Source organism: Periophthalmus magnuspinnatus, chromosome 13 (assembly GCF_009829125.3).
Source record: "Periophthalmus magnuspinnatus isolate fPerMag1 chromosome 13, fPerMag1.2.pri, whole genome shotgun sequence".
NCBI classification, from domain to species: Eukaryota; Metazoa; Chordata; class Actinopteri; order Gobiiformes; family Gobiidae; genus Periophthalmus; species Periophthalmus magnuspinnatus.
This window is the reverse complement of record NC_047138.1, coordinates 31,961,528-31,980,178: the sequence shown is the minus strand read 5'-3', so window position 1 is coordinate 31,980,178 and position 18,651 is coordinate 31,961,528. Positions and strand designations below refer to the sequence as shown.

Genomic DNA, 18,651 nt, shown 5'->3' with positions numbered 1-18,651 from the left:
GAACCGGCCCAGAGAGATGGACCGGCCCAGAGAGATGAACCGGCCCAGAGAGATGGACCAGCCCAGAGAGATGGACCGGCCCAGAGAGATGAACCGGCCTAGAAACATGAAACATGAACCAGGTCCGGGCCTGAGTCTCAGAGTCTCAGTGTGGGGAGGGGAGGAGGGAGGAGGATGCCTGTTTCCACGGCGACCGCATCCTTCCTCTCTCGTCTCCTCTCCTCACTCCTCATTTGTCTCCTCTCCTCGTCTCCTCGCTCTGCACGCGGATCTGCTGTGGTCTGTGCTCTTGTCTCTGCTCTGGTCTCTGGTCTAGTCCTCGGTCCGGTCTCTGGTCTGGACTCTGGTCTGGACTCGTCCGTCGCCATGGGAGACAAAGGAACGAGGTACGTCTGTTTCTGTCCATTTATTCATCACATCACACTCAGAAAGATGGCTGCCTCGAGACCTCTTAGTCCTGGTTCAGACCTGGTTCAGACCTGGTTTAGTCCTGGTTTAGTCCTGGTTTAGTCCTGGTTTAGTCCTGGTTTAGTCCTGGTTTAGTCCTGGTTTAGACTCACTTCAGTCTGGATTAGTATTCCTTAATCTTGGTTTCGTTCCAGTTGAATCCTGTTTTTTCCTTTTGAAATGAGCCTGGGTTTGTGTTCAGATCAGAGTAGATTACCCAACAACAGCAGTAACAGTAGTATTAGTACTATAGTACTAATACTATAGTACTAATACTATAGTACTTGTACTAATGCAGTAGTGTTAGAGCAGTACTCTACTGAAGAGGCTTCTTCAGATCGATCTCAGGAAACTCCAAACTCAGCAACTTCCAGACCTGGACTAAACTAGAACTAAACCAGGACTAAACCAGGACTAAACCAGGACTAAACCAGGACTAGGCCAGGACTAAACCAGGACTAAACTTGGACTAAACCAGGACTAGACCAGGACTCAACCAGTCTAAACCAGGTCCAGTCCAGCTCCAGTCCAGGTCCAGTCCTGGTCTAGTCCTGGTCTAGTCCTGGTCTAGTCCTGGTCTAGTCCTGGTCTAGTCCTGGTCTAGTCCAGTTGTCTCATTATATTTTCATGTGCATTAGTGAAACAGGAAACGGCTTCAGGTTCAATTTGATTTTTCACAAATTTACGACGACACAAACATCACGGCCTGACGTAGACCAAACCAGAACTAAACCAGGACTAAACCAGGACTAAACCAGGACTAAACCAGGATTAAACCAGGACTAAACCAGGACTAAACCAGGACTAAACCAGGATTAAACCAGGACTAAACCAGGACTAAACCAGGACTAAACCAGGACTAAACCAGGACTATACCAGGATTAAACCAGGATTAAACCAGGACTAAACCAGGACTAAACCAGGACTAAACCAGGTCTAAACCAGGACTAAACCAGGTTTAAACCAGGACTAAACCAGGACTAAACCAGGTCTAAACCAGGACTATTAGATCGTGTCTCACTACGTTTAATTCTTTGTGTTCCAGAGTCTTCAAAAAGGCCAGTCCCAATGGAAAGGTACGCCCCCTCCTCTGATTGGCTCATTCTGAAGTCTTCCCTCCTCTGATTGGCTCATTCTGATTGCCTGGTGTCTGTCTCTTTTTCTTCTCTTCTGTATTTGGCTGTTCCTTTTTTCACTGTTTGTTTTTTTGTCTCCCTCTGATTGGCCGGTTGGTGGCTCCTGTCCTCTGATTGGCCGGTCGGTGGCTCCTGTCCTCTGATTGGTCGGTCGGTGGCTCCTGTCCTCTGATTGGCCGGTCGGTGGCTCCTGTCCTCTGATTGGCCGGTCGGTGGCTCCTGTCCTCTGATTGGCCGGTTGGTGGCTCCTGTCCTCTGATTGGCTGTGCTCGGTCAGCTGACGGTGTACTTGGGGAGGCGGGACTTCGTGGACCAGGTGGATCAGGTGGAACCTGTCGGTAAAAACATGAAACATGAGAAAAATAAGATTTAAAATTAAAATGAAATAAAATCAAACCTGAAGATGTTTTGTTTTTCAGACGGAGTCGTTTTGATCGACCCAGAATATCTGAAAGAGAGGAAAGGTGAGAGGAGGAGAGGAGGAGAGAGGAGGAGGAGAGGAGGAGAGGAGGAGGAGAGGAGGAGAGGAGGAGGAGAGGAGGAGGAGAGGAGGAGGAGGAGGAGAGGGGGAGGAGGAGAGGAGGAGGAGAGGAGGAGAGGAGGAGGAGAGGGGGAGAGGGGGAGGAGGAGGAGAGAGGAGGAGGAGGAGGAGAGGGGGAGAGGGGGAGAGGGGGAGGAGGAGGGAAAGGAGGAGAGGGGGAGAGGAGGAGGAGAGAGGAGGAGGAGAGGGGGAGAGGGGGAGGAGGAGGAGAGAGGAGGAGGAGAGGAGGACGAGGAGGAGGAGGAGAGGGGGAGGAGGAGGAGAAAGGAGGAGAGGAGGAGGAGAGTAGGAGTGAGGAGGAGGAGGACGAGGAGAGGAGGAGGAGAGGAGGAGGAGGAGAGGAGAGGAGGAGAGAGGAGGAGGAGAGGGGGAGGAGGAGAGGAGGAGAGGGGGGAGGAGAGGAGGAGGAGAGAGGAGGAGGAGAGGGGGAGAGGGGGAGAGGAGGAGGAGAGGGGGAGAGGGGGAGAGGAGGAGGAGAGGGGGAGAGAGGAGGAGGAGAGGAGGAGAGGAGGAGGAGAGGAGGAGGAGAGAGGAGGAGGAGAGGGGGAGAGGGGGAGAGGAGGAGGAGAGGGGGAGAGGAGGAGGAGAGGGGGAGAGAGGAGGAGGAGAGGAGGAGCAGAGGAGGAGAGAAGAGCAGAGGAGGAGAGAAGAGGAGAGGAGGAGGAGAGGAGGAGGAGAGGGAAGGAGAGGGGAGGAGGAGAGGGGTCAGAGGAGAGGAGGAGGAGAGAGGAGGAGGAGAGGAGGAGGAGAGGGGGAGAGGGGGAGAGGGGGAGGAGGAGGAGAGAGGAGGAGGAGGAGGAGAGGGGGAGAGAGGAGGAGGAGAGGAGGAGAGGAGGAGGAGAGAGGAGGAGGAGGAGAGGAGGAGAGGAGGAGGAGAGAGGAGGAGGAGAGGAGGAGGAGAGGAGGAGGAGAGGGGGAGAGGGGGAGAGGGGGAGGAGGAGGAGAGAGGAGGAGGAGGAGGAGAGGAGGAGGAGAGGGGGAGAGGGGGAGGAGGAGGGAGAGGAGGAGGAGAGGAGGGGGACGAGGAGGAGAGGAGGAGGAGGAGAGGAGGAGAGGAGAAGGAGAGAGGAGGAGAGGAGAGGAGGAGTGGAGAGAGGAGGAGGAGAGAGGAGGAGAGGAGGGTCAGATGGTGGATTGACCTTTGACCTTTCCTCTGTCGTAGTCTTCGTCTCTCTCACCTGTGCGTTCCGTTACGGTCGGGAGGACCTGGACGTCCTCGGGTTGACGTTCCGCAAAGACCTGTTCGTAGCCAGTGTCCAGGTGTTCCCCGCGGAGAACCCTGAGGAGAACCCAGAGAACCCCGAGGAGCACCCGGAGAACCCCGAGGAGCACCGCCCTCTGACCCGACTACAGGAGAGACTCATCAAGAAGCTGGGAGACCACGCCCACCCCTTCACCTTCCAGGTACTCCCCACACAAGGCACCAGTCAGGAGTACCCGGCTGGAGCCAGATCGGGTCCCAGTCGAGTCCGAACTGCCACGTTTGTTTGGGTTCATTTGGCTCCGCCCAAAACTCTGTCCTGCTCTGTGATTGGTCAGGACAGATGACATTCAAACGATTCAGAGCCGTTCAACACAGATTCAGCTTGTCTAGACCTGGTCCTGGTCTGGTCCTGGTCTGGTCCTGGTCTGGTCCTGGTCTGGTCCTGGTCTGGTCCTGGTCTGGTCCTGGTCCTGGTCTGGTCCTGGTCTGGTCTTGGTCTGGTCCTGGTCTGGTCCTGGTCTGGTCCTGGTCTGGTCCTGGTCTGGTCCTGGTCTGGTCCTGGTCTGGTCCTGGTCTGGTCCTGGTCCTGGTCTGGTCCTGGTCTGGTCTTGGTCTGGTCCTGGTCTGGTCCTGGTCTGGTCCTGGTCTGGTCTTGGTCTGGTCCTGGTCTGGTCCTGGTCTGGTCCTGGTTTGGTCCTGGTTTAGTCCTGGTGTTGTTTCTTTCTGGTTCTCAGATCCCCCTGAACCTGCCCTGCTCCGTCACTCTGCAGCCGGGACCCGAGGATACAGGGAAGGTACGTCTGTGGACCTGGTTCAGTCCTGGTTCAGTCCTGGTTTAGTCCTTGTTCAGTCCTGGTTTAGTCCTTGTTCAGTCCTGGTTTAGTCCTGGTTTAGTCCTGTTTTTTGTCTGGTCTTGTTTCAGGCCTGTGGAGTCGACTTTGAGGTGAAGGCATTTTGTGCAGAAAATCCAGAGGAGAAGATCCACAAAAGGTAAGTTCTCTGAACCTGATCTGGTCTGGTCTCTGGTCTCTGGTCTGGTCTCTGGTCTGGTCTCTGGTCTCTGGTCTGGTCTCTGGTCTGGTCTCTGGTCTGGTCTCTGGTCTCTGGTCTGGTCTCTGGTCTGGTCTCTGGTCTCTGGTCTGGTCTCTGGTCTGGTCTCTGGTCTGGTCTCTGGTCTCTGGTCTCTGGTCTCTGGTCTGGTCTCTGGTCTCTGGTCTCTGGTCTGGTCTCTGGTCTCTGGTCTCTGGTCTGGTCTCTGGTCTCTGGTCTGGTCTCTGGTCTGGTCTCTGGTCTCTGGTCTCTGGTCTGGTCTCTGGTCTGGTCTCTGGTCTCTGGTCTGGTCTCTGGTCTCTGGTCTGGTCTCTGGTCTCTGGTCTCTGGTCTGGTCTCTGGTCTGGTCTCTGGTCTCTGGTCTCTGGTCTCTGGTCTGGTCTCTGGTCTGGTCTCTGGTCTCTGGTCTGGTCTCTGGTCTCTGGTCTGGTCTCTGGTCTCTGGTCTCTGGTCTGGTCTCTGGTCTGGTCTCTGGTCTCTGGTCTCTGGTCTGGTCTCTGGTCTCTGGTCTCTGGTCTCTGGTCTGGTCTCTGGTCTGGTCTCTGGTCTGGTCTCTGGTCTCTGGTCTGGTCTCTGGTCTCTGGTCTGGTCTCTGGTCTGGTCTCTGGTCTGGTCTCTGGTCTGGTCTCTGGTCTCTGGTCTGGTCTCTGGTCTCTGGTCTCTGGTCTCTGGTCTGGTCTCTGGTCTCTGGTCTCTGGTCTGGTCTCTGGTCTCTGGTCTCTGGTCTCTGGTCTGGTCTCTGGTCTCTGGTCTGGTCTCTGGTCTCTGGTCTGGTCTCTGGTCTGGTCTCTGGTCTGGTCTCTGGTCTGGTCTCTGGTCTCTGGTCTGGTCTCTGGTCTCTGGTCTCTGGTCTCTGGTCTGGTCTCTGGTCTCTGGTCTGGTCTCTGGTCTCTGGTCTGGTCTCTGGTCTCTGGTCTCTGGTCTGGTCTCTGGTCTGGTCTCTGGTCTCTGGTCTGGTCTCTGGTCTGGTCTCTGGTCTCTGGTCTGGTCTCTGGTCTCTGGTCTCTGGTCTCTGGTCTGGTCTCTGGTCTCTGGTCTGGTCTCTGGTCTCTGGTCTGGTCTCTGGTCTCTGGTCTCTGGTCTGGTCTCTGGTCTGGTCTCTGGTCTCTGGTCTGGTCTCTGGTCTCTGGTCTCTGGTCTCTGGTCTCTGGTCTGGTCTCTGGTCTCTGGTCTCTGGTCTGGTCTCTGGTCTCTGGTCTCTGGTCTGGTCTGGTCTCTGGTCTCTGGTCTGGTCTCTGGTCTAATCCTGGTCTTGGTCTTAGAAACTCCGTGCGTCTGGTGATCCGTAAAGTCCAGTACGCTCCGGAGAAGCCTGGACCTCAGCCCATGGCTGAGACCACCCGACTGTTCCTCATGTCAGACAAACCTCTGCACCTGGAGGCCTCGCTGGACAAGCAGGTACTCCCCCAACACGGGTACTCTCCCAACATGTGCACACTCCCCCAACACGGGTACTCTCCCAACATGTGCACACTCCCCCAACACGGGTACTCTCCCAACATGTGCACACTCCCCCAACACGGGTACTCGCCCAACATGTGCACACTCCCCCAACACGGGTACTCTCCCAACATGTGCACACTCCCCCAACACGGGTACTCTCCCAACATGTGCACACTCCCCCAACACGGGTACTGCACCAACAGCAGCAGCAGTACTCTCCCAACACACTTACTCCCCCTAACATAGGTACTGCCCCATTACAGGTACTCCCCCACCACATGTCCAAACACAGGTCCTCTGATGTTCTGCAGGTTTATTATCACGGAGAACCCATCAGTGTGAACGTCCACGTGACCAACAACACCAACAAGACTGTGAGAAGAATCAAGGTCTCAGGTCAGGACGAGACCAGGACTAGACCAGGACGAGACCAGGACTGAACCAGGACGAGACCAGGACGAGACCAGGACTAGACCAGGACGAGACCAGGACTGAACCAGGACGAGACCAGGACTAGACCAGGACTAGACCAGGACTGAACCAGGACGACACCAGGACTAGACCAGGACTAGACCAAGACTAGACCAGGACTAGACCAGGACGAGACCAGGACTAGACCAGGACTGAACCAGGACGAGACCAGGACTAGACCAGGACTGAACCAGGACGAGACCAGGACTAGACCAGGACTAACCTGGTCTCTCTCGTTCACAGTGCGACAGTTCGCTGACATCTGTTTGTTCAACACGGCTCAGTACAAGTGTCCTGTGGCCTCAGAGGAGACCGAGTGAGTGTGGGAGGGCATCTGACACAATCTGACACACAGGGAGGGCATCTGTACTTTATGTCTTTTGTGTATACTTCTGTGTGTATTTTTGTGTACCTTTGTGTACTGCATTACATTTGTGGATGTGTAATATTATGTGTATTTATTGTGTACTTTTGTGTACTTTACTGACATCGTGGCGCCCAGCTCAATGCTGTGTACTTCATGAGTGTACTCTTGTGTACTTTTTGTGGTACTTTCGTGTACTTTAGTGACATCGTGGCGCCCAGCTCGACGCTGTGTAAGGTTTTCACTCTGACACCGTTTTTGGCGAATAATCGAGAGAAACGCGGCCTCGCCCTGGACGGAAAACTGCGCCACGAAGACACCAACCTGGCCTCAAGTACTCTGTGAGTACTATTACTACAGATACTGGAAATACTACTACGAATACGACTACTGCACCAACCTGACCTCAAGTGCTATAGTAGTACTACTATAGTAGTGGGAGTATAGTATAGTATATACTGTACATACTATAGTGGACTGCTACTATAGTAATAGTGCTCTGATAGTAGTACTTTATTAACTGCATGTGGTCTGGTGCAGTACTACTATAGTACTAATACTTTACAATTTGTACTCTGGTGCAGATTGCGAGACGGGGCAAACAAAGAGATCCTGGGAATTATCGTGTCGTACAGAGTCAAAGTCAAACTCATCGTGTCCAGAGGAGGGTCAGTACTGCAAATACTGCAAATACTACTACTACAAATACTACTACTACTTATACTACTACTACTACTTATACTACTACTACTCCATCCGTCCATGTTCTTCCTCTTATCCGGGGCCGGGTCACGGGGCATCAGTCTAAGCAGGGAGTCCCAGACTTCCCTCACCCCAGACACTTCCTCCAGCTCCTCCGGTGGGACCCCTAAGTGTTCCCAGGCCAGAGAGACATAGTCCCTCCAGCGTGTCCTGGGTCTTCCCCGGGGCCTCCTCCCGGTGGGACATAAACACCTCCCCAGGGAGGCGTCCAGGAGGCATCCTGAACTGCCACCTCAACTGGTTCCTCTACACGTGTAGGAGCAAGGGCTCTACTCCGAGCTCTCCAGTGTGAGCTCCTCACCCTATCTCTAAGGGAGCGCCCGGCCACCCTGCGGAGGAAATACGTTTCAGCCGCTTGTATCTGCGATCCATAGATGAGGGCAGGAACGTAGACTGAGGTAAATCGAGAGCTTTGTCTTTGGACTCAGCTCCTTCTTCACCACAACAAAAGATACAGAGACAACATCACTGCAGACACTGATCCAACTGTCAATCTCACGCTCCATCCTCCCCTCAGTCGAGACAAGACCCTGAGATACTTGAACTGCTCCACTTGAGTCAAAGACTCATCACCACCTGTAGAGGACGTCACCTTTTTTGGTCGGGAATCATGGCCTCGGATTTGGAGGAGCTGATTTTCATCTCAGCCGCAGGTCCTGACTCGATGAAGCATCAGGACAACATCATCTGCAAACAGCAGAGATGAAATCCTGTGGTTCCCAAACCAGACCCCTCTGGCCCCTGAACCAGACCCCCTCCGGCCCCTGGCTGCGCCTAGAAATTCTGTCCATAAATATAATGAACAGACCCAGTGACAAAGTGCAGCCCTGAGTCCAACCTGCACCAGGAGCAGGTCTGACTCACTGCAGAGACACAGCTCCTGCTCCGGTCATACAGGGACCGGACAGCCCTTAGCAAAGAGCCCCAGACCCCATACTCCCAGAGCGCCCCCCAAAGGACACCACGAGGGACACGGTCGAATACCTTCTCCAAATCCACAAAACACATGTGGACTGGTTGGGTAAACTTCATGAGCCCTTGAGGACCTTATGGAGAGTATAGAGCTGGTCCAGTGTTCCACAAGCAGGACTAAAACCACACTGCTGCTCCTGGATCTGAGGTTGGATTATCGGTCGGATTCTCCTCTCTAGTCCCTAGAGTAGACCTTACCGGGAAGGCTGAGAAGTGTGATTCCCCTGTAGTTGGAACACACCCTCCGGTCTCCCTTCTTAAACAGAGGGACCACCACCCTGGTGTGCCAGTCCAGAATCACTGTCCCAGACTGCCACGTGATGTTGCAGAGACGTATCAGCCAAGACCCACAACGTCCAGGGACTTGAGGTACTCAGGACGGATCTCGTCCACCCTTGGAGTCTTGCCACCGAGAAGCTTTAACCATCTCAGTGACTTCAGCCAGGGTAATGGATGAGTCCACCTCAGGGTCCCCAGTCTCTGCTTCCTCCTCAGAAGACGTGATGATGGGATTGAGGAGATCTTCAAATTATTCCTTCCACTGCCCCATCCCCAGTCAAGGTCAGCAGCTCTCCGCCCGCACTGTAAACGGTGTTGGTGAAGCACTGCTTCCTCCTCCTGAGGCGTCAGACGGTTTGCCAGAATCTCTTAGAGGCCGTCCGATAGTCCTCCTCCATGGCCTCCCTGAACTCCTCCCACTGCGACAGCATGAGCAGCTTGGCCTGCCGGTACTCAGCTGCCTCAGGAGTCCCACAAGCCAACAAGACTTGATAGGACTCCTTCAGCCTGACGGCATCCCTTACTTCCGCGACAAGCCCCGCAGACCTTACGACCACAGCTACGAGCGGCCGCATCGACAATAGAGGTGGAGAACATGGCCCCAGCTTCCCCTGGGATCAGGGAGAAACTCTTCCGGAGGTGTGAGTTGAAGACCCCCTGACAGAAGGCTCCACCAGGTGTTCCCAACAGACCCTCATGATGCACTTAGGCCTGCCAGGTCTGTCCGGCTTCCTCCTCTGCCAGTGGATCCCACTCACCACCAGGTGGTGCTCTACAGCTCAGCCCCTCTCTTCACCCGAGTGTCCAATACACGTGGCCAGAGATGAGATGACATGACAACAACAAGTCGATCATTGGCCTCTGACCTATGGTGTCCTGGTGCCACGTGCAGTGATGGACCTTGTGCTCGAACATGGTGTTTGTTATGGACAAACTGTCACTAGCTCAGAAGAACAATAACAGAACACAACTCGGGTTCAGATCAGGGAGGACTTTCTTCGTGATCACGCTCCTCCAAGTTTCACTGTCGTTGCCCACATGGACGTGAATTTCACAAGTAGAACAATGGAGTCCCTGGACAGTGCACTGTCTAGTACCCCTTCTAGTGACTCCAAGAAGGCCAGGTACTCTGCACTGCTGTTCAGCTTGTAGGCCGCCACAACACAGAGACCTGTCCCCGACCCGAGGGTGCAGGGACATGACCCTCTCGTTCACTGGGGTGAACTCCAACATGTGACGGCTGAGCTGTGGGGCAATAAGCAGCTCACTGCTGCTCCCCACGGGCAACACCAGAGAAATGGAGAGTCCAGCCCAGACTTGGGCAAACTACACGGCCCTTTTGGTTTATTAATCCAGCCCCGTGAACGTGACCAACTTATATTATAGTAGGATCAGGGTAAACCTTGTTTAATTTACCTTTCCCCTGTAATGCCAACGTTTCCTCAAAAGATGGCGCACTTCAGCTACATCAGCCTTGTTCGTGTGTTACTCTTATTCTCTTATCAGCCCTTCTGCAAAAATGAACTTCTCAAAGAAAAGAAAAGTAGACAGTGAGCGCCGAGTTTTTAATACAGAACGGACAACAATATTTTTTCACTGAAGTCCGATCAAAGGCTGTGCCTGATGTGACAAGAAACTGTTGTGGTTTTCAAAGAGAACAATATAAGCCGTCACTTTGCTACAAAGCACGCTAACTACGCTAGCAAGCAGTCAACGCAGGAACGGGCGGCTACGGCTCAGAGGCAGCCAATTTACAGACTCAGCAACATTTTGTTCACCTTCAAATGGCGATTCAAGAGTCAAGAACCATGGCAAGTGTTTTTGCTGGCTTCAAATTAGCAAAAGTTAGCAAGCCTTTCTCCAAAGGTGTGTTTTTAAAAGAACGGTAGAGACGACAGGTGCCGTGTGTTAAAAACTTTGCCCACTCCTGGTTCAGCCCTTCTCAAGGAGTTGGGGTCCAGAGCCCGAGCTGCTCAAGGAGGTGACGCCGACTATATCCAGTCAGGCTCCTCCCCCCAGCGAGGTGTCATTCCATGTCCCCAGAGCCAGTCTCCATGTCTGGAGATCCGGTTGTTGAGGCCCCCGCCTTCGACTGCCGCCCGGTTCTCTCTGCTCCCGCCCCTCACAGATGAGGGGCAGGTGTTGTGTCCACGTGAGGACGGCCCCACGTCGTTCCTCCGTGTTGAGTCCGACCGGGTCCAGGCGACGTATCTGACCTTGTTTTTATCCTCGTCTCGAGGGTCTTCTGACCCACTCTTAGTCTGACTCCTCCCCCTGGACCTGACCCCAGGGGCATGAAGCTCCCGACAACAGAGCTCCAGGATCATTTGGGCTCAAACCCTCCATCACGTTATGGTGGCGGTTCAAGGAGGGGTACTGCAAATATTACTACTACTACTACTACTACTACTACTACTACTACGACTACTGCAAATACTAATTCTACTACTACTGTTACTACAAATACTTCTAATGTACTGCTACAGCTTTAATTGCTTCTACTACTACTTCTAATGCTACTGCTACTATCACTACTAATATAAATACTACAGTTGTCATGTTACTTCTCCCAGAACTGCAGTACTCTGTGTATCACTCCGGAGTACTCTGTATACTCTGTGTACTTCATGTGTGTTGTGTTGTTGCAGGTTGTTGGGAGATTTGGCCGCCAGGTAAAACATAAACCTCCTTCAATAATTACATTTGAAAAAGTAATGTTTAATGAGGAGGTATTATACAAACTGTTACAGTTAGCAGTACGAGTCTGTACGAGGCTCCGCCCACAAACCTACATCACCCATGCTCCACGTGACAATCCTCCATAAATACACAAAAACATGTCGCAAACTGCACTATGACGTGACAAACCTGGTGTGATGTGCAGGAGTTTCATTAGTGCGATGCAGCTGATTGTGATAGTGCTCTGAAGGGGGAGGGGCTTAGCACAGAGAGCAAAGGGACAAGAGACTCAAAACGTCATAAACATGTTAATATGATATTTTGTGTGAATATAGCATTTTCAAAACACTAAAAGGAAACGTAGTGATCTAAATATGTTACAGTTAATGCCCCATAGAGGTAAATACCTCCGCTTTAATGCCCCACAGAGGTAAATACCTCCTCTTTAATACCCCACAGAGGTAAATACCTCCTCTTTAATACCCCACAGAGGTAAATACCTCCTCTTTAATGCCCCATAGAGGTAAATACCTCCTCTTTAATGCCCCACAGAGGTAAATACCTCCTCTTTAATACCCCACAGAGGTAAATACCTCCTCTTTAATGCCCCACAGAGGTAAATACCTCCTCTTTAATACCCCACAGAGGTAAATACCTCCTCTTTAATGCCCCATAGAGGTAAATACCTCCTCTTTAATGCCCCACAGAGGTAAATACCTCCTCTTTAATGCCCCATAGAGGTAAATACCTCCTCTTTAATACCCCACAGAGGTAAATACCTCCTCTTTAATGCCCCACAGAGGTAAATACCTCCTCTTTAATACCCCACAGAGGTAAATACCTCCTCTTTAATGCCCCATAGAGGTAAATACCTCCTCTTTAATGCCCCATAGAGGTAAATACCTCCTCTTTAATGCCCCATAGAGGTAAATACCTCCTCTTTAATGCCCCACAGAGGTAAATACCTCCTCTTTAATGCCCCATAGAGGTAAATACCTCCTCTTTAATGCCCCATAGAGGTAAATACCTCCTCTTTAATGCCCCATAGAGGTAAATACCTCCTCTTTAATGCCCCATAGAGGTAAATACCTCCTCTTTAATGCCCCATTGAGGTAAATACCTCCTCTTTAATGCCCCATTGAGGTAAATACCTCCTCTTTAATGCCCCACAGAGGTAAATACCTCCTCTTTAATGCCCCACAGAGGTAAATACCTCCTCTTTAATGCCCCACAGAGGTAAATACCTCCTCTTTAATGCCCCATAGAGGTAAATACCTCCTCTTTAATGCCCCATAGAGGTAAATACCTCCTCTTTAATGCCCCATAGAGGTAAATACCTCCTCTTTAATGCCCCATAGAGGTAAATACCTCCTCTTTAATGCCCCACAGAGGTAAATACCTCCTCTTTAATGCCCCACAGAGGTAAATACCTCCTCTTTAATACCCCATAGAGGTAAATACCTCCTCTTTAATGCCCCATAGAGGTAAATACCTCCTCTTTAATGCCCCAAAGAGGTAAATACCTCCTCTTTAATACCCCACAGAGGTAAATACCTCCTCTTTAATACCCCACAGAGGTAAATACCTCCTCTTTAATACCTCCTCTTTAAAGTTTGTTGTTTTAATCTGCCGTTTCTTTTCCTCAGTGACGTCTCGGTGGAGTTGCCGTTCACCCTGATGCACCCCAAACCCCCCGACGACCTGCCCCGGGACGGTGAGAGCCAATCACATGCAGCTTTCACAACTCCACCTCCTCCAACCACAGAGCTCCTCCTCCAACCACAGAGCTCCTCCTCCTCCAATCATAGAGAATTTCTAGATGTTCTCCCCACAATTTTACAGAATTTTTTTTTTTTCTCCCAATCAAAAAACCTTGCGGGCCCATGTTATATTTGCCTGGAGTTGCCATGGCAATAAGATGAATAACACACAGACCGGGGTGTTAGCACCGCCCACAGGAAGTACCGGGGCAGCAGAGTGTGGGGTGTGGCCTGCGAGGGTCATTCAGTGCCGCTTGCCAGTTTAACATTTTACCTTTTTGTGTTTCAGCCTCAGATGAAGTTCCAGTCGACACCAACCTGATCCAGTTTGACACACAGTGAGTCTCCACAAAGTCCTGGTTTAGTCCTGGTTTAGTCCAGGTTTAGTCCTCGTTCAGTCCTGGTTCAGTCCTGGTTCAGTCCTGGTCTAGTCCTGGTCTAGTCCTGGTCTAGTCCTGGTCTAGTCCTGGTCTAGTCCTCGTTCAGTCCTGGTTCAGTCCTGGTTTAGTCCTGGTTGAGTCCTGGTCTAGTCCTGGTCTAGTCCTGGTTTAGTCCTGGTCTAGTCCTGGTTCAGTCCTGGTTCAGTCCTGGTTTAGTCCTGGTCTGGGTGTGTCGGTGTAAAGTGCTGAGTTCCTCTGGGATCCATTAAATCCCATTAGAGCCATTACAATTTCCACTGAGTCCACACAGTCTGTAGACCAGGACTAAACCAGGACTGAACCAGGACTAAACCAGGACTAAACCAGGACTAAACCAGGACTGAACCAGGACTGAACCAGGACTAAACCAGGACTAAACCAGGACTGAACCAGGACTGACCCAGGACTAAACCAGGACTGAACCAGGACTAAACCAGGACTAAACCAGGACTAAACCAGGACTGAACCAGGACTAAACCAGGACTGACCCAGGACAGGTGCAGCTGTGGCAGGTGCAGACAGGTGCTGCCCTCTGTTGGTGTCTCACTGTCCCTGTCATTTCAGTGACGATGACATCGTGTTTGAGGACTTCGCTCGAGAGCGTCTGATTGGAGCAAAAGACGAGGAGGAGGAGCCTGCGGACTCCCCTAAAACAGAGGAGAGATAGGACCCGACTGACCCTCCACCTGCGGACCCTAGACCCGCTGTAGGACTGTTTAGACCTGGTTTAGTCCTGGTTTAGACCTGGTTTAGTCCTGGTTTAGTCCTGATCCCTGGTGCTTTGTGACTCTTCATCAGAGGAAAAGAATTGTCTTTAACATACAACTACTGAGCAACTGAGACCTGTTTGGTCTTCGTTCTAGTTTAAACCTGGTTCAGTCCTGGTTTAGTCCTGGTTTAGTCCTGGTTCAGTCCTGGTTTCAATCCTGGTTCAGTCCCGGTTTAGTCCTGGTTTAGTCCTGGTTCAGTCCTGGTTTCAATCCTGGTTCAGTCCCGGTTTAGTCCTGGTTTAGTCCTGGTTCATTTCTGGTTTAGTCCTGGTTTAGTCCTGGTTCAGTTCTGGTTTAGTCCTGGTTTTTGTGCGGTGTATTTGATGTTATTTCACTTCTTCATTGTTTCTTTTTGCACGGTTTAGGTTCCACACAAATATAACTCGTTTGTTCTGTATTTTTGATTTTTCTAATTTTTCTGATGCTGCTCGTTTTGTGATTTCTTGGTTTGTAAATATTTCATTTTCCTGTGAAATTATTGTTCGACAGAGTTTAAAATTGTGACTTTATTTTTGTAAGGTTTTGTAGATTCTGATGTTTGTGAAAATCTGTTTGTGTCTGCTGCATCTGAAATAAACAGTACCACCTGGTGGACAACACGTGCCACTGCATCCACTGCACAAAGATCTGCCTCTTCATTTTTAGTCCAACTGGAGGCACTGCTCTGTCTGACTCTGTTAGACTTTAATCTGAGTTTAGTTTAACACAATCTGACCATAAAGAACTGACTTATCTGAACTACAACAGGTGATGTGAGCTGATACACAAGTCCCTCAAATAACACCACACTCACAAGCTAGCACTAGCATTAGCATTAGCATTAGCCAACAGTTTTCAGTGAGTCACAAGCTAGCTAGCATTAGTCAACCGTGTTATATCTTCCCATATTCCTCAGGTAAATATAATGAAGAGAAGTGTGTGTGCTTTGAACCCTGCGTACGCCTTGAACCCCGTGTGCACTTTGAACCCCTTGTGCTCCATGCGCACCTTGAACCCTGTGCGCCTTGAACCCTGTGCGCGATTTGAACCCCGTGTGTGCCTTGAACCCTGTGTGTACCTTGAACCCTGCTTGCACCTTGAACCCCGTGTGCCCCGTGTGCGCCTTGAACCCTGTGCGCACCTTGAACCGTGTACGCACCTTGAACCCTGTGCGCGCCTTGAACCCTGTGTGCGCCTTGAACCCTGTGTGTGCTTTGAACCCTGTGTGACCGCCTTCAACCCCGTGTGCCCCATGTGCGCCTTGAACCCTATGAACCCTGTGCGGGCCTTGAACCCTGTGCGCGCCTTGAACCCTGTGCGCGCCTTGAACCCTGTGCGCGCCTTGAACCCTGTGCGCCTTGAACCCTGTGCGCCTTGAACCCTGTGCTCCTTGAACCCTGTGCTCCTTGAACCCTGTGCGCGCCTTGAACCCTGTGCGCGCCTTGAACCCTGTGCGTGATTTGAACCCTGTGCGTGATTTGAACTCTGTGCGTGATTTGAACTCTGTGCGTGATTTGAACTCTGTGCGCGCCTTGAACCTTGTGTGTGCCTTGAACCCCATGTGCGCCTTGTCCACGATCTCCACGTTAAATGTCTTCGGCCCTATTAACCTCATGTGGGCACTACTTTTTCAGCCTTGATGTCATTGTCCTCCACAGAATAACCTAAACGCTCCGTATACGAGCTCCACTCCACATTTTCAAAGGGGCCGACTGAGCCACAGTCTCAGTGAGAGTCCTGGTCAGTCCTGCTTCTACGGTCTGTGGCTTGAAGTCCCTTTCACTTTTCAAGCTACTTTGTTCTTTAAGTTCACAGTAAATAGTCCGCGTACCTTGGCGTGGTCCTGGTCAAAGGCACCGTCTCACCTGAAGCGCCGCGACCAGCAGCAAACTTCAGCAGCACCGTGACCGTCGCAGGTTCAAATGTCCTCGTCTCCCCTTTTGTTTTATCTTCTGATATTTCTCAGGTAAATATAACGAAGAGGAGAAGGTTGGAATGACAAAATGTATTGCCTCGTGTGGCAGGAGTCAACACATGTACAGCACATTTATACTTTCAATATTGTGTTTAGTACTTAACTACAGTTACCAGAGAGGGCCAAAATGCATAACAGTTTTTCAGTTAGTCACACGCTAGCTAGCATTAGCATTAGCCAACAGATTTTCAGGGAGTCGCTCTCACCTTTTTGTGTAAAATCAAACTCAGGACCATGAACGCTCGGATCAGACTCTTCAAAATGTGATCTTCAAATCACTTCTGGATTTTTTCATGTGTTTTCAGACTTTTTTTTTGCCTGTTTTTGCGATTGTGTGCATTCTGTTTCCATAGTAACTGCAGAACATTCCACCATAGACATTTATGTCACAAATATCAGCTCTACACAGCTAATGTTTTTAGCCTCATTTCACACAAAAATAAACATTTCCTGGATTGAATTTGTGATTAAGCCTTTAACAAAAACACAAAGACAAAGAGAATGAAAACATTTTATTATTTAAATTTAGATTAAAACTGTGGCAGAGTGGTTAGCCCTGTGTGACTGTGGCAGAGTGGTTAGCCCTGTGTGACTGTGGCAGAGTGGTTAGCCCTGTGTGACTGTGGCAGAGTGGTTAACCTTGTGTGAGGCGTGTGTGAGTGCTTAGCCTGAGGTCAGAGGTCAGATCTTAGGAGACAGCAGACCTCTGCACACCGCCCTGAGTTTGCTCATGTTGAGTCCGTAGAGCAGAGCGTTGAGCAGCGGCGGTCCGATCACGATGTACAAACTTAGGAAAACCTGAAAGACTCGGGACAGATTCCCGACATCAAACTTGGTCTGAGTCTCCTCCAGGAACACGCTGAGGCCGTAGTTGGTGAGCGAGGCCAGATGGGGCGCACACGTGCTCACGGCCTTCTGTCGCATCTGTTTGGAGCCTCGGAAACACACGACTAAGATTCGCGCATACGTGAAGACGATGAAGACGACCATCCCGAGCAGCGCCGTGGACATGTACAGCGTCTCCATCACTTTAATGGTGGGACCCACAAAGGCGTCCTCTGCGCACACCAGGCTGCTCAGGTCGTAGAAGTTACAGTAGATCTTATGGATGCGGTTTCCGCAGAACGCCACGGACCTCACCAGCGTCGCCACGAAGACCCCGAGGCCCAGACTGACCCCCCAGACGAGGCCCAGCGTGAGGCCGATGGTGCGCGGGTTCAGCCTCTGTCTGTAGCTCAGGGGGAAGCAGATCGCCACGTAACGATCATACGCCATCGCCGCCAGGTTAAAGAACTCCACGCTGCTGTAGGTGTACATCAGGAACATCTGGAGGCCGCAGGAGGTCAGGGACACGCGGTGAGTCAGGTTAGACAACTGAGCGAGGAGGAAGGGCAGCAGCGAGGACCCGCCTACCATGCCGTTCAGAAACAGACTGCACATGAACACGTACACGGGCGCGTGCAGAGCGGCGTGCGCTATTATGACCGCCACCAAGAAAACATTCAGCGCCACGATGCCCAAAAACAACAGCAACGCCAACGCCAAGAACAGCGGCGCCAACGACCCGGCATACACGCTGTCCAAGACTAGAGACGACACGGACGCATTTGACCCGCTGTCCAAGACTAGAGATGACACGGACGCATTTGACCCGCTGTCCAAGACTAGAGACGACACGGACGCATTTGACCCGCTGTCCAAGACCAGAGAGGACACGGACACATTCCACATCAGACCAAGTGTCTCTGTGAGTCTGGTCCTGGCAGGTTTAACCCAAAGACACTGAGGATGGGTCAAATGCAGAGGACGGGTTAGATGTGTGTGTGACACATGTAAAACACACACGACTCAACTCGTCTCAAACCAAAAGACATTTTCAAATCAAATGTACCAGAGCAGCAGTAAAAGAACCAGATCTAAACCAGGACTAAACCAGGTCTAAACCAGGACTAAACCAGGACTAAACCGGGTCTAAGCCGGGTCTACACCGGGTCTACACCGGGTCTACACCGGGTCTAAACCGGGTCTAAACCGGGTCTAAACTGGGTCTAAACTCCTCCTCTTTGTTCTGGGCGGATCATTCAAACGTTTTCACACTAAACGCAGCATCCACATAAAGTACATGTGTTTGTTGAAAATGTCCTGAACAAATCCCCAAATTCTGTGAAATAAAAACACTGCAAACGTTAAAATCTGAAGAATCATCAGCCACATGTTTGATTTACACGCACAAGATCATCCCAGAGTCAGAGGTCAGAGGTCAAACACATCTGAAATAGTAATAGCTTCATGTATAAGGTCAGAGCGTAGGGACAGAGACTCCAGAGGTCAGAGTGTCCTCCACGGCGGCCATCTTGGATTGACCTGCTCTCACTGAGGTGAAAGTAAAAAGCTCTGAAA

General features: G+C 51.3%; 2 protein-coding genes across 2 annotated transcripts; one reads left to right on the top strand and one right to left on the bottom strand.

Annotated features, from left to right (window-relative positions):
* The first annotated feature begins 237 nt into the window (after positions 1–237).
* Positions 238–14,916, top strand: arrb1 (arrestin, beta 1). Its single transcript, XM_033976632.2, has 16 exons — positions 238–386; positions 1,493–1,523; positions 1,861–1,921; positions 2,003–2,047; positions 3,287–3,528; positions 4,063–4,122; positions 4,251–4,318; positions 5,641–5,776; positions 6,133–6,217; positions 6,536–6,608; positions 6,860–6,997; positions 7,241–7,324; positions 11,318–11,341; positions 12,995–13,062; positions 13,398–13,446; positions 14,092–14,916. Exons 1-16 carry the CDS (start codon positions 367–369, stop codon positions 14,192–14,194), a joined length of 1,287 nt encoding a protein of 428 aa, XP_033832523.1. The 5' UTR covers positions 238–366; the 3' UTR covers positions 14,195–14,916.
* Positions 14,917–16,932: 2,016 nt separating this feature from the next.
* On the bottom strand, positions 16,933–17,667 carry LOC117379936 (olfactory receptor 10H1-like). The gene has a single exon (XM_033976631.1). The coding sequence runs from the start codon at positions 17,665–17,667 to the stop codon at positions 16,933–16,935; it is 735 nt and encodes a 244-aa protein (XP_033832522.1).
* Between the last annotated feature and the right edge of the window lie 984 nt (positions 17,668–18,651).

Coding starts and splice junctions, on each gene's coding strand:
- arrb1 (XM_033976632.2), top strand. CDS start 367: ATGGGAGACAAAGGAACGAG. Junction 1,922..2,002: donor GGATCAGGTGGAACCTGTCG/GTAAAAACATGA, acceptor TTTGTTTTTCAG/ACGGAGTCGTTTTGATCGAC. Junction 4,319..5,640: donor GAGGAGAAGATCCACAAAAG/GTAAGTTCTCTG, acceptor TCTTGGTCTTAG/AAACTCCGTGCGTCTGGTGA.
- LOC117379936 (XM_033976631.1), bottom strand. CDS start 17,667: ATGGTAGGCGGGTCCTCGCTGCTGCCCTTCCTCCTCGCTCAGTTGTCT.